The sequence below is a fragment of the Coregonus clupeaformis genome, unplaced genomic scaffold (assembly GCF_020615455.1).
Source record: "Coregonus clupeaformis isolate EN_2021a unplaced genomic scaffold, ASM2061545v1 scaf3072, whole genome shotgun sequence".
NCBI lineage: Eukaryota > Metazoa > Chordata > Actinopteri > Salmoniformes > Salmonidae > Coregonus > Coregonus clupeaformis.
This window is the reverse complement of record NW_025536526.1, coordinates 12,708-26,963: the sequence shown is the minus strand read 5'-3', so window position 1 is coordinate 26,963 and position 14,256 is coordinate 12,708. Positions and strand designations below refer to the sequence as shown.

Genomic DNA, 14,256 nt, shown 5'->3' with positions numbered 1-14,256 from the left:
ATAGCTGTTCTCTCTCTGTCTCTGTATCTCTGTGGTATAGCTGTTCTCTCTCTGTCTCTGTGTTTCTCTGTGGTATAGCTGTTCTCTCTCTATCTCTGTGTCTCTCTGTCTCTGTGGTATAGCTGTTCTCTCTCTGTCTCTGTGTCTCTGTGGTATAGCTGTTCTCTCTCTGTCTCTGTGTTTCTCTGTGGTATAGCTGTTCTCTCTCTGTCTCTGTGTCTCTCTGTCTCTCTGTCTCTGTGGTATAGCTGTTCTCTCTCTGTCTCTGTGTCTCTGTGGTATAGCTGTTCTCTCTCTGTCTCTGTGTCTCTGTGGTATAGCTGTTCTCTCTCTGTCTCTCTGTCTCTGTGGTATAGCTGTTCTCTTTCTGTCTCTGTGTCTCTGCCTCTCTCTCTCTCTCTCTCTCTCTCTCACTCACTCACTCACTCACTCACTCACTCACTCACTCACTCACTCACTCACTCACTCACTCACTCCTGACCCCAATTAGTCGACTGGTCGATTGTTTGGTCGTTAGGCTGTTGGTCGACCGAGATTGTTTTAGTCGAGCAGTAACAAATATATTGTCACAGCGACGTGTATGCGGTAGGCGAAGTCAAGCGCAGGACACCGAGCTACTGGCAGGAACTTTACTGGATGCAGTGCAAATACAAAGTACAAAGGCAACCTCAATCAGAGAGGAAATAATATGACCCGCACACATGGGCAACTGCCGCAAAGACCAAAACAATTACGCACAATACACAATGAGAACCAGAGGGTTATAAAGGGAACACAATAAAACATAATGGGGAACAGGTGTAAACAATAAAGACCAAACAAGACAAACACCGAAACATCGATCGGCAGCAGCTAGTACTCCGGGGACGACGAACGCCGAAGCCTGCCCGAGCAAGGAGGAGGAGCAGCCTCGGCTGAATCCGTGACATATATATATATATATATATATATATATATATATATATATATTGTGACGTCACGAGAGGCTACACAGCTTTCAGCGGGATTGCTCAAGTAGTGCAAGGAGACAAGGTTCAAACAAAACAAGGATTTTATTATAGGTCTTGGGAAATTAACGAAAATATAACAAAATTCTGTTCTCTTGTGGCTCCTTAAGGGTTAACAGTTCAGGGATGTCTCTTCCACATCCAGAATCATAATTCTCACTCGCTCAGATAACTTTTCCCCAGCCTTACTGTAGTCCACGTTGCAGCTAGTGGCCAACCCAGCAAAAAGTCCTTCCAAATGTCTCTCACGTATTTCCACAGGTGCATATATCCAACGGTGAGTATTTCCCAAAGGTAAGTATCTCCAAATCCTTATATTCCTCATGGAAGTGGACGTGCAGCACTCTTGTCCTCCAGAGAGCCCAGGTTGGAGACTGTGTCTCTTCCCTTCCCAAACCTTCAGCTCATCAGCTCCTCATTTGTTTCAGCTGCGTGGGAAGATTGGCCATAGAGGGGGTGGAGTTCCCGACCATACCAGCAGATGGAGCCATAGCTGTCTGGGTTTGCAGCCACCTCAGGGGGATGTAACGTCCCTCCAGGACACAGCCTCTCGTGACATCACACATCCCCCTCCTCGGGACCGACGTCCTTGTCGGGTAAAGGCAGCGAAGAAGGCATCACGCCGGGAGAGGGGCGTCCGCATTGCCGTGGTGCTTGCCAGACTGCTCTCTCTTCAACTCCTCCAACTCTAGGACCAGGGACTCAGCCTCCTGTTGTCTCTCCTTGAGTTTCTTACTGAACGCATCAGCCTTGGTTTTAGCAGAGTTTAGCTTCTGTTGAGCAGCTTTCAGTTCCTTCTCTCTCTCTGCCTCCGCATTCTTCATCTTCTTCTCCAACACCTTGTACTTCTCCTCTGCCTTCTTCTGGACCTCCTTACTACTGCGCAGGGTCTCCTCACACTCCTCGATGGTCCTGCGCAGCCTCTCCAGCTCCTCCTGTTGCTTAGGGAAGGAGCTCTGTTGGAGTTTAGCCTGGAGGATATCTAACTCTTCTGTCTTCATGTCTAACTGTTGCTTTAACAAACGATACCTCTCAGCGGTCCCCTTCAGACCAGACAGTTCTTTGTCCAGATTCTGTAACTCCGTCTCTGTGTCGGTCTGGGCACCTGCCATCCCTATCAGAGCCCGGGCGGGAGTGAGTAACTCGGAGGATTGCACCGGAGCCTTCCCAGGATGAGTCTTGCCTCTCCGTTTCCGAGGTACTCGGGTTATCCTCTCCTGAGACTCTCTCCAGAGTGGGTAAAAGGCTGGGCAGTCTCGGCCCAATTAGGACAGGGACGGGGAGGGAATCAACCACCCCCGCCGTCGTGTGTATGGTTCCCCGTGTGCTGGTCATTGTAAGTTCAGTAATGGGGTATTCTCTGGTGTCCCCATGGACACAGGAAACTGGGAGGACTTTCCCCGGGGTCAGACACGTTGGGCCCACCAAATCCTTACGCACCAGGGTGGCCCGGCTACCAGAATCCAGTAAGGCCTCCACATCATGGTGATTCACAGTTACCGGGCAGGTGGGGGGTCGATCTGGGCCGCCATCTACGACTCCCAAGAGCGAGGCAAAACGGTGTGTGGGTGCTGAGCTGGAGGACTCCGCAGTGGGCATAGGTTCATCGGCTGGTTTCCCACACTGCCAGGAGATATGTCCCATCTCCCCACACCGGTAACACTGTCGAGTTTCCCCCTCCTGGTGTACTCTTCTTGGACCCGCCTGGTTTCTGGCTCCCCTGGAGCCGGGATAAGTCCTGACGTGGCTGGGTTCGAGACCTTGGGGTCCTTTGGACGGGTTCTTCCCATTTGTGGTGGGGCCGCACTCCTGGGGTCTTTTCGGGAAGCATTCAGCATCTCCGCTGTGGCCTGGTACTTTTCCACAGCTTCCACGGTCAGATCAGCCGTGGTCAAGGCCTGTTGACTGATGAACCGTTTTGCCTCATAAGGCAGGGGCGCGTAGGTAACGATCCACCACAACGGCCTCCACCACCGCCGCTGCTGTATTCCTCTGCGGATCCAGCCATTTCCTTGCGATTCGGACAAGTTCATGCATCTGCGCCCGAGGAGGTTGGTCTGGTTGGAAGGTCCAGCTGTGAAAGCGCTGGGCCATACCAAACTTTGTGAGTCCATATCTGCTGAGGATCTCAGACTTCAGGGCATCATAGTCAGTAACCTGGTCAGGGCCCAGGTCCCGGACAGCATTCAGCGATTCCCCGGTTAGAAAGGGGGCTAACAGACCAACCCACTGTTGCTTGGGCCAGGCTTCCTAGTGGCCGTGGCCTCAAATGCATGCAGGTATGCCTCAATGTCATCGGTAGCTCCCATCTTAGATATAAAGTCACTTGCCTTTATTGGGCGGGTATTTTGGACCACCCTCTGTCTCTGCAACTGCAATTCCTCTGCCTTCAGAAGGTTGGCTTTCTTTTGCTCCTCCAAGAGAGCCACGTTTGCTTGCATCTGGGCTTGCTGGCCAGCAACAAGGGCTTTCAATATGTCCTCCATTTCAGTCGGCGGGGAGCCTACGTTCAACTTGGAAAACTGGGTGATCAAACCTTCGGTATCCTCCTCTGACATGCACTATTAACGCTTGAGCGTGCCCGTATTCTCCACCATCTGTGACGTCACGAGAGGCTACACAGCTTTCAGCGGGATTGCTCAAGTAGTGCAAGGAGACAAGGTTCAAACAAAACAAGGATTTTATTATAGGTCTTGGGAAATTAACGAAAATATAACAAAATTCTGTTCTCTTGTGGCTCCTTAAGGGTTAACAGTTCAGGGATGTCTCTTCCACATCCAGAATCATAATTCTCACTCGCTCAGATAACTTTTCCCCAGCCTTACTGTAGTCCACGTTGCAGCTAGTGGCCAACCCAGCAAAAAGTCCTTCCAAATGTCTCTCACGTATTTCCACAGGTGCATATATCCAACGGTGAGTATTTCCCAAAGGTAAGTATCTCCAAATCCTTATATTCCTCATGGAAGTGGACGTGCAGCACTCTTGTCCTCCAGAGAGCCCAGGTTGGAGACTGTGTCTCTTCCCTTCCCAAACCTTCAGCTCATCAGCTCCTCATTTGTTTCAGCTGCGTGGGAAGATTGGCCATAGAGGGGTGGAGTTCCCGACCATACCAGCAGATGGAGCCATAGCTGTCTGGGTTTGCAGCCACCTCAGGGGGATGTAACGTCCCTCCAGGACACAGCCTCTCGTGACATCACAATATATATATATATATATATATATATGCGCCCATCTCAGTGAACTAATCAATTGTGGAGGCCTAGACTAAAAGCCAATGTATGCTTGATCCGAAAATGTGGTTGGAGGCTCCCGGCTTCTCAACAGCTTCTACCCCCAAGCCATAAGACTCCTGAACAGCTAATCATGGCTACCCGGACTATTTGCACTGCCCCCCCACCCCATCTTTTTACGCTGCTGCTACTCTGTTAATTACTTATGCATAGTCACTTTAACTCTACCCACATGTACATATTACCTCAATTAACTCGACTAGCCGGTGCCCCCGCACATTGACTCTGCACCGGTACCCCCCTGTATATAGCCTCCCTACTGTTATTTTATTTTACTGCTGCTCTTTAATTATTAGCTTTTATTTATTTTTTGATTAACACTTTTTTTAAAATCTATTTTACTTTGCATTGTTGGTTAAGGGCTTGTAAGTAAGCATTTCACTGTAACGTCTACACCTGTTGTATTCGGCACATGTGGCAAATACAATTTGATTTGATTGTTTAGTGTTTATCAATTCCCCATTACATATATCACCAGTAGTACATTTACTGTTAAAGCACTGCTTCTTATCCCTTGCGCAAATAGCCGACAGCTGTGTCTGTCCCGAGCTCACTGGCCCATGAAACTCTGAGGGCCCAGAATATTTTATGCAATGTTGCAATTTCGCTAGTGCAAGCTTCTGGCCAGACCCAAGTTAATAGTTGATGCAATGTTTCAAATTCGTTGCAGACAGGCTATTTTCGACCTGCAGGCTGCAATGTTTTTATTTGTTGGCTTTATGTAGGCTATTTTTACGTAGTTGGCAATGGCAATAGAAGTTACTTTTTAGGTTTATCATTTTCATTTAGATTTGGATAGAATTTTGATTAACCAAATGACAATGATTTTGAGATATGAAGACGTTATTATAAATTAAATGAAACTATTTCACGAAAATGTGCATATGAAAACCATAACTGGCACGCAGATTGGTATAAATGGTAAAATAAATTGGCATTCCACATGAGAAAGGTTGCCGACTCCTGGTGTAGCCTATTACCGGCAAGGAGCGGGAGGAGAATAGTTGGGTCAGGTTAAGGTTTTTTTCTTCTGGTTATCTAGATCTCTGGCGCCCTCTTGAGGCATTTGTCTTATTTCATCAAGTTTAACACGTCAGACGAGCTCACATACATAGGGTGTGTCTATATATGGAGAAATGCACGTTTAAACATTTTGACCAATCGATTGATCGAAAGAACAGAGGACTTTTGGTTGGCCAAGATTTTTTTTTGCCTGGGACAGCCCAACTCCTCCGACAGTCACGATACTGTAGCTGTTGTTATCTTACTAAGAAAGACGGCCCTACGCTGGGAGAAAGGGAGGGGGGTGAGGATGGAGGAGGATATGACCTCAGAGAGGCCCTGAGGCTGGGAGAGAAGGATGGAGGAGGATATGACCTTGGAGAGGCCCTGAGGCTGGGGGAGAAGGAGGAGGATGGAGGAGGATATGATCTCAGAGAGGCCCTGAGGTTGGGAGAGAAGGAGGAGGATATGACCTCAGAGAGGCCCTGAGACTGGGATAGACGGAGGAGGATTTAGGAGGATATGACCTCAGAGAGGCCCTGAGGCTGGGGGAGAAGGAGGAGGTGAGGATGGAGGAGGATATTACCTCGGAGAGGCCCTGAGGCTGGGAGAGATGGAGGAGGATATGACCTCAGAGAGGCCCTGAGGCTGGGGGAGGAGGAGGAGGAGGTGAGGATGGAGGAGGATATGACCTCGGAGAGGCTGGGAGAGATGGAGGAGGATATGACCTCAGAGAGGCCCTGAGGCTGGGGAAGGAGGAGGAGGATTTAGGAGGATATGACCTCAGAGAGGCCCTGAGGCTGGGGGAGAAGGAGGAGGTGAGGATGAAGGAGGATATTACCTCGGAGAGGCCCTGAGGCTGGGAGAGATGGAGGAGGATATGACGTCAGAGAGGCCCTGAGGCTGGGGGAGGAGGAGGAGGTGAGGATGGAGGAGGATATGACCTCGGAGAGGCTGGGAGAGATGGAGGAGGATATGACCTCAGAGAGGCCCTGAGGCTGGGGAAGGAGGAGGTGAGGATGGAGGAGGATATGACCTCGGAGAGGCCCTGAGGTTGGGGGAGAAGGAGGAGGATATGATCTCAGAGAGGCCCTGAGGCTGGGGGAGAAGGAGGAGGTGAGGATGGAGGAGGATATGACGTCAGAGAGGCCCTGAAGCTGGGGGAGGAGGATGAGGATGGAGGAAGATATGGGCAGGGGTGAGGAAGGGGTGGGGGGTAGGCTAGTGAGTAAGATAACACTGTCAAGCACCTGTAGGATATCCATTCACTTCATGGACACAGACAGGCAGACAGTTAGACAGGCAGACAGTTAGACAGGCAGACAGTTAGGCAGGCAGGCAGGCAGGCCTGCTCTCTCCCTTGAGTAAATCACCAATGTTATGTGTTGTCAGGTCTGGTATAAACAGATGTATGTCTGGGTATAAACACTACGCGGCCCCAGTCCATTTACTGGGCCATCCATCTCCCTCCATAGTACCCCCCACCGGACCAGTGATGGCACCCCAGAGGGCACTCCAGACAGGGCACCCACATGCTCTGCCACAGCCTCTGCTACTGGAGGGTTTTAACAGGGATCAACTGCAGGGACAGCTCTACAAGGAGTATTCCTGGATTGTTTAAGGAATCTGTTTATAGTAACTGAAAGTGAGACACACTCTCACGCCCACGCTCTCTCTCTCTGTCCCTTTCTCTTAGAAAGAGAGACACTGGTAGAGGGACAGAGAGAGAGAGATGTAGAGGGACAGAGAGAGAGAGATGTAGAGGGACAGAGAGAGAGAGACACTGATAGAGGGACAGAGAGAGAGAGGTAGAGGGACAGAGAAAGAGAGACACCGATAGAGGGACAGAGAGAGAGAGGTAGAGGGACAGAGTGAGAGAGACACCGATAGAGGGACAGAGAGAGAGAGAGGTAGAGGGACAGAGAGAGAGAGAGCGTGGGCGAGAGAGCATCTCACTTTCTCTCTCTCTCTCTCTGTCCCTCTACATGTCTCTCTCTGTCCCTCTACCGGTGTCTCTCTCTGTCACTCTACCGGTGTCTCTCTCTGTCCCTCCACCTCTCTCTCCTCTCTCTCTCTCTCTCTCTCTGTGTGTTTTTCTCTCTCTCTCTCTCTCTCTCTCTCTCTCTCTCTCTCTCTCTCTCTCCCCCGCCCCTCTCTCTTTCTCTCTCTCTCTCTCTCTCTCTCTCTCTCTCTCTCTCTCTCTCTTCTCTCTCTCTCTCTCTCTCTCTCTCTCTCTCTCTCTCTCTCTCTCTCTCTCTCTCTTCTCTCTCTTCTTCTCTCTCTCTCTCTCTCTCTCTCTCTCTCTCTCTCTCTCTCTCTCTCTCTCTCTCTCCTGAGAGTGGAATAGAATAGTCTGTTTTATAAACACTATAAAATGTCACATGACTAGATAGGAAACATGTTCAAGTCTTCTCATCCTACTCTTGTCTGCCTCCCAATTGGCACCCTATTTCCCTACTGTAGACAGTACAGTGCATTACTTTGGACCAGGACCCCGGTGTACTATAGAGGGAATAGAGTGCCATTTTGTGAGGCGGTCTCTGTAAATGACTGTGGTAACAAAGAGACCAACGTTATTAATGTGTCGTGTATTATTATATGTGATTTGACTAAAGAGTTATTGGATGATTATACATCATAATAATAATAAGACAGTGGCATGTTCCACCTGACTGGTTTTGAATCAGCTACATAGCATTTTCCACAGACTACTACACTGTTTGAATCCCCATCCAGACACGCTGTAGTGATTGTTGATGTGGATGATTCTCAACCTTCTGTGTACAACACCGAGACTAATTCCTAGCAACATTTCTTAAATGGCAATAAAGTTTTCTGCTATACTGTCAGGTTTTAAGTAAAACAAGGTGCTGTGACAGCAAAAGGAGCCAGTCCAGTCCTCCAGTCCAGCCTAGTCCAGTCCTCCAGTCCAGCCTAGTCCAGTCCAGTCTAGTCCAGTCCAGCCTAGTCCAGTCTAGTCCAGTCCAGCCTAGTCCAGTCTAGTCCAGTCCAGTCTAGTCCAGTCCAGTGTAGTCCAGTCCAGTCCAGTCCTCCAGTCCAGTCCAGTCCAGCCTAGTCTAGTCTAGTCCAGTCTTCCAGTCCAGTCCAGTCCGGTCCAGTCCAGCCTAGTCCAGTCCAGTCCAGTCTAGTCCAGTCCAGCCTAGTCCAGTCCAGTCTAGTCCAGTCCAGTCCAGTCCAGTCCTCCAGTCGAGTCCAGTCCAGCCTAGTCTAGTCTAGTCCAGTCCTCCAGTCCAGTCCAGCCTAGTCAAGTCCAGTCCAGTCCAGTCCAGCCTAGTCTGTCAGTCCAGCCTAGTCCAGTCCAGTCCATTCCAGTCCAGTCCAGCCCAGTCCAGTCTTCAAGTCCAGCCTCCTCAAGTCCAGTCCAGCCTAGTCCAGTCCAGCCTGGTCCAGTCCAGCTCTAGTCCAGTCTAGTCCAGTCCAGCCTAGTCCAGTCCAGCCTAGTCGTCAGTCCAGTCCAGCTCTAGTCCAGCCCAGTCCAGTCTGGTCCAGTCTAGTCTCAGTCCAGCCTAGTCCAGTCCAGCCTAGTCCAGTCTAGTCCAGTCCAGCCTAGTCCAGTCCAGCCTAGTCCAGTCCAGCCTAGTCCTGCAGTCCAGTCCAGTCCAGCCTAGTCCAGTCTAGTCCAGTCCAGCCTAGTCCAGTCCAGCCTAGTCCAGTCCAGTCCAGCCTAGTCCAGTCCAGTCCAGTCCAGTCTAGTCCAGTCTCAGCCTGGTCCAGTCTCAGCCTAGTCCAGTCCAGCCTAGTCTAGTCTAGTCCAGCTAGTCCAGTCTAGTCCAGTTCCAGCCTAGTCCAGTCCTCAGTCCAGTCTTCAGTCTAGTCTCAGTCCCAGTCCAGCCTAGTCCAGTCCAGCCTAGTCCAGTCCAGTCTCAGCCTAGTCCAGTCCAGTCTAGTCCAGTCCAGCCTAGTCCAGTCCAGCCTAGTCCAGTCCAGCCTAGTCCAGCCCTGCCTTCCATTAGGAAAGTGTTTTATTTTATTGCCTAATGAGGACCAGCTGTATTGTGAGAGCCGTAAACTGTTTGTGTTCCCCAAAACAAACGATTGCAGCAAGCGGTATGGTGCCGTTAAAACACAGTGAATTTGACCGTGCATCCTGTTGGTTTCTAACTGTTGTGTTTTCAAACCTTCGACTACCCAGAGATACGTATGTTTTTACTAAATTCTGATTCTTGGAAGTTAAAAGCCATTGGAGTGAGCTCTTCCCCCCCCCGAATGAAGATGCTGTTGAAGATATGTTGACGTTGAAAACAATTATGTTGTGTAATGGATGAGAAGCATTAGCCGACCACAAACTCTTCACATCAAAGCAGTGGCGTTGTAAGCATCTAAGCTCACAGACATTCCTGCAGGGGATCATTTGTTTCTCTGTGGTCTGGGGTAAAGACATGTGATCGTGTGTGTGTGTGTGTGTGTGTGTGTGTGTGTGTGTGTGTGTGTGTGTGCGTTAGACCTGGTCGTGCCGTGTTTTAAACACTGTTAAAGGCACAATCTGGGATATTTCCTGCTGGTCATTTGCTGAACGGCCAGGTAGCTTGTGCTGACCCGCTGCTGGAGTCCAATCCTGACTCTCCCCTCCCTCAAGTGCACACTTGTTCACTCCCCATCAAGTGTTTAAAAGCATTGGGTTGCCGTAGGAATTAAAATATGCTTGACTCAATAGTAACGCCAAGACAACGCTTTTAAATCCTTGAGAATTTAAAAGTGAACAAGTGTACACTTTTTTAAATTGTTTAAATTTTTTTATTTAACCTTTATTTAACACTTAGAGGATAAGGAATGATTGCACAATCCTTGAGGTATTGAACAAGTGCACGAGTTGAATCAGAATTGGGCTATAGGGTTTCTATTAGCCTGCCTGGGCCAAGCCTGGGCCAAGCCTGCAAGCCGCAAGCCTACAGCCTCTTCCAGCCTGACCACAACAGCTATAATAACCTCCAGAAGGGAAGGGTTAGACAGCTAAACCAGGCAGTCAGCCACAGGCCAGACAGCTAAACCAGGCAGGATACACCAGAGTACTATACAAGATACACCAGAGTACTATACAAGATACACCAGAGTACTATATAGGATACACCAGAGTACTATACAGGATACCACAGAGTACTATATAGGCTACCCCAGAGTACTATATAGGCTAGCCCAGAGTACTATACAGGAAACACCAGAGTAGTATAGAAGATACACCAGAGTACTATACAGGATACACCAGAGTACTATACAGGATACACCAGAGTAGTATATACCAGAGGCAGCTCTGTAAATGTTTTTACTCAATATACTGTGTCCATTTGAACATTGGGCTCCCTGGAAAGCAGTGGCAATTGTTAGATAAATAAAACACAAGTGCCGTTGTTCAAGAAGAGTACAGGTGTTTTCAACCGGGGGGAGGTACTGACTTTGAAAAAGCACCCGTGAATAGGCCACCTGCTTGACAGTGGTGCTGGTAAGCCTCCTTGACTTGGACATAATGTTTTTCCAACACATGGCTAACCTTTGTTTAAACAGCTGCACTTAGCGAATATGTTAGAGGTTTAGGATTGTTCAGAAGGAGTACAGGTGACTGACGTTTCGACATCAAGCTGACGGTCTTCTTCAGAGTGTCGAAAAGCCAGTCACCTGTACTCATCCTGAACAACGGATAAAAGTGAGCTAAAATGAATGATTCTCTGCCTTTTTTGTTGAGTTCTCCAACTCCTTTCTGCCTGGAATAAGTTTTTCTTGGTCAGCCCTTTTCATGGTTTTTGTCATTGCTGTCCAGCAACCCTCCTTTCCTTTGCTTTGTTTGCTGAAGCGAAGGTCCACCTGAACTCTTATCTACCAAATACATTCATTATAGAATGTTGATTACTTCTCCATGACATTGTCATTCACCTGATAAGACAAGACGTGATAAAAAACATTTTTTGCTAACGTATGATGGGGGCCCCCAGGTCGCCAGTTTTCCAGGAAGGGGTCCCTGGTCAAAAAAGGTTGAAGACCCCTGATGTAGGGATACCACCTGGGAGTGACTCAAACTGCAAGGTCTTCTTCTTCCCTCGACCGTAGCAGAGCTGTGATTCCTCCTTGAGAGGCAGCGTGGGGACAAAGAGCTCTCTGTGCTCAGGGAGAGGTGGAGTAGAGGGGGGGCAAAGAGCTCTCTGTGCTCAGGGAGAGGTGGAGTAGAGGGGGCAGAGGGGGGGGCAAGAGCTCTCTGTGCTCAGGGGAGAGGTGGAGTAGAGGGGGGCAGAGGGGGGGCAAAGAGCTCTCTGTGCTCAGGGGAGAGGTGGAGTAGAGGGGAGGCAGAGGAGGGTTTGAGATAGCCTTATAAAGTTTACCCAATGCACCTCACGTCCCAGCCCGGCCACGCACTGACGAGCTCAGCAAACATTCTGGCACTTCATCCTCCTCCTCCTCCTCCTTGTCTTCCTCTTCCTCCTCTTCCTCTTCCTCCTCCTCCTTCTCCTTCTCTTCCTCCTCCTCCTCCTCCTTCTTCCTCATCTTCCTCCTCTTCCTCCTCCTCCTTCTTCCTCCTCCTCTTCATCCTCTTCCTCATCTTCCTCCTCTTCCTCCTCCTCTTCCTCCTCATCCTCCTCATCCTTCTCCTTTTCTCCTCTCTCTTCTCTCCTGGCTTGTGTCCCAAATGGCACCCTATTCCTTATATAGTGCACAGGCGCTGGGCAAGAGTAGTGCACTATATAGGGAATAGGGTGCTATTGATGGACCGATTTATATGATTTATATATCTCTTCACTAAGACCTAAAGACACCTCAAATGATGTCACTGGATGGGTGTTTGAGTTCTTAAGTCACTGTGAACGTCATCACAGAGTAGAAATAGAGAAGAACAGTAGGAAGACAGTGGTTTGGTGCAGGTCCACCTCAGTCTGTACGGTTAGTGACTGTTTGCATTGAGTGTTTGGGTGTCCTCGCTCGTCATCTGGGTAAACACTGACCACAGAATTTCAATCAGGCTCTCTGCCTGAATCGTATGAATGGACCAATGACTGTTTTAAATAAGGAGTGTGCTGATGAGACTGAATGGACATCAGTGCTCTGAATGTCTTCCCAGAGCAGAGACGGGCCAACAGAAAGAGAGAGGGATACAATTCCACCAGCTGTTTGTTCTTTCTGACAGGTCCCTTGTCTGTCCCTAGTTTGACCTCTTTACAAATGTGGTAGTGTGTTTAGATGGGACTCTGTCATTTGTCATGCACCATGGGTCTCCGTTTGTACTGACGGCGATGTGGGGGGGGGAATAAACTAAAACATTCCAACTCTGAAACAATACAAAAAAGAAACATTTGTAGACATTATATCCTAGCCAAATCTTTAATGACTACAACATATTTGTGACAACACTGTTTCTTTTTTAGTTTTGTTGCAGAGTTGGAATGGAAGTGTTACAGTTCAAATTCAACCTCATTTCTGCATGACACCATTCTGCATTCATACTGTATAACCTTTTCCCTGCATTAAACTATCTCAAATGTTTAAAAGCGTATGTTGAAGGTGTGGTTGGTACCTAGTGAACTTTCTATTCTGTCTTTTGTCATGTGGTTTCCTGACAGGTTCAATAAGAACGGCATCGATCTGAACAGAAACTTCCCAGATGCCTTCTCTAAGAAGGAGAGTGGAGGGCAAGAGATAGAGGTGAGAGCCATTATGGACTGGCTGAAGACTGAGAGCTTCGTCCTGTCGGCTAACCTGCACGGTGGGGCTGTGGTGGCCAGCTACCCCTACGACAACAGCAACGGAGGCACGTTACACCATCGCACACAGAGAGGGAGGGAAAGAGAGCGATCCTAATAGAGAGACTACTAGAATGACTACAGAGTAACAATAGGTGTCTAATAGAGAGATTACTAGAATGACTACAGAGTAACAATAGGTGTCTAATAGAGACTACTAGAATGACTACAGAGTAACAATAGGTGTCTAATAGAGAGACTACTAGAATGACTACAGAGTAACAATAGGTGTATAATAGAGAGACTACTAGAATGACTACAGAGTAACAATAGGTGTCTAATAGAGACTACTAGGAATGACTACAGAGTAACAATAGGTGTCAAATAGAGACTACTAGAATGACTACAGAGTAACAATAGGTGTCTAATAGAGACTACTAGAATGACTACAGAGTAACAATAGGTGTCTAATAGAGAGACTACTAGAATGACTACAGAGTAACAATAGGTGTCTAATAGAGAGACTACTAGAATGACTACAGAGTAACAATAGGTGTCTAATAGAGAGACTACTAGAATGACTACAGAGTAACAATAGGTGTCTAATAGAGAGACTACTAGAATGACTGCAGAGTAACAATAGGTGTCTAATAGAGAGACTACTAGAACGACTACAGAGTAACAATAGGTGTCTAATAGAGAGACTACTAGAATGACTACATAGTAACAATATGTGTATAATAGAGAGACTACTAGAATGACTACAGAGTAACAATAGGTGTCTAATAGAGACTACTAGAATGACTACATAGTAACAATATGTGTATAATAGAGAGACTACTAGCATGACTACAGAGTAACAATAGGTGTCTAATAGAGACTACTAGAATGACTACAGAGTAACAATAGGTGTCTAATAGAGACTACTAGAATGACTACAGAGTAACAATAGGTGTCCAATAGAGACTACTAGAATGACTACAGAGTAACAATATGTGTCTAATAGAGAGACTACTGGAATGACTACAGAGTAACAATATGTGTCTAATAGAGAGACTACTAGGATGACTACAGAGTAACAATAGGTGTCTGATAGAGACTACTAGAATGACTACAGAGTAACAATAGGTGTCTAATAGAGACTGCTAGAATGACTACAGAGTAACAATAGGTGTCTAATAGAGAGACTACTAGAATGACTACAGAGTAACAATAGGTGTCTAATAGAGAGACTACTAGAATGACTACAGAGTAACAATAGGTGTACAATAGAGA

The 14,256-nt window shown here is 47.9% G+C and overlaps 1 protein-coding gene across 1 annotated transcript in view; it reads left to right on the top strand.

Annotated features, from left to right (window-relative positions):
- Positions 1 to 13,049, top strand: part of LOC121560574 (carboxypeptidase M-like) — a gene marked incomplete at both ends in the record, with an annotated part of 29,943 nt that extends 16,894 nt beyond the window's left edge. Inside the window, one exon of the mRNA XM_045220043.1 lies at positions 12,862 to 13,049. Coding sequence (XP_045075978.1) covers positions 12,862 to 13,049 — 188 coding nt within the window. The remainder of the gene's footprint in view (positions 1 to 12,861) is intronic.
- Positions 13,050 to 14,256: the final 1,207 nt, after the last annotated feature.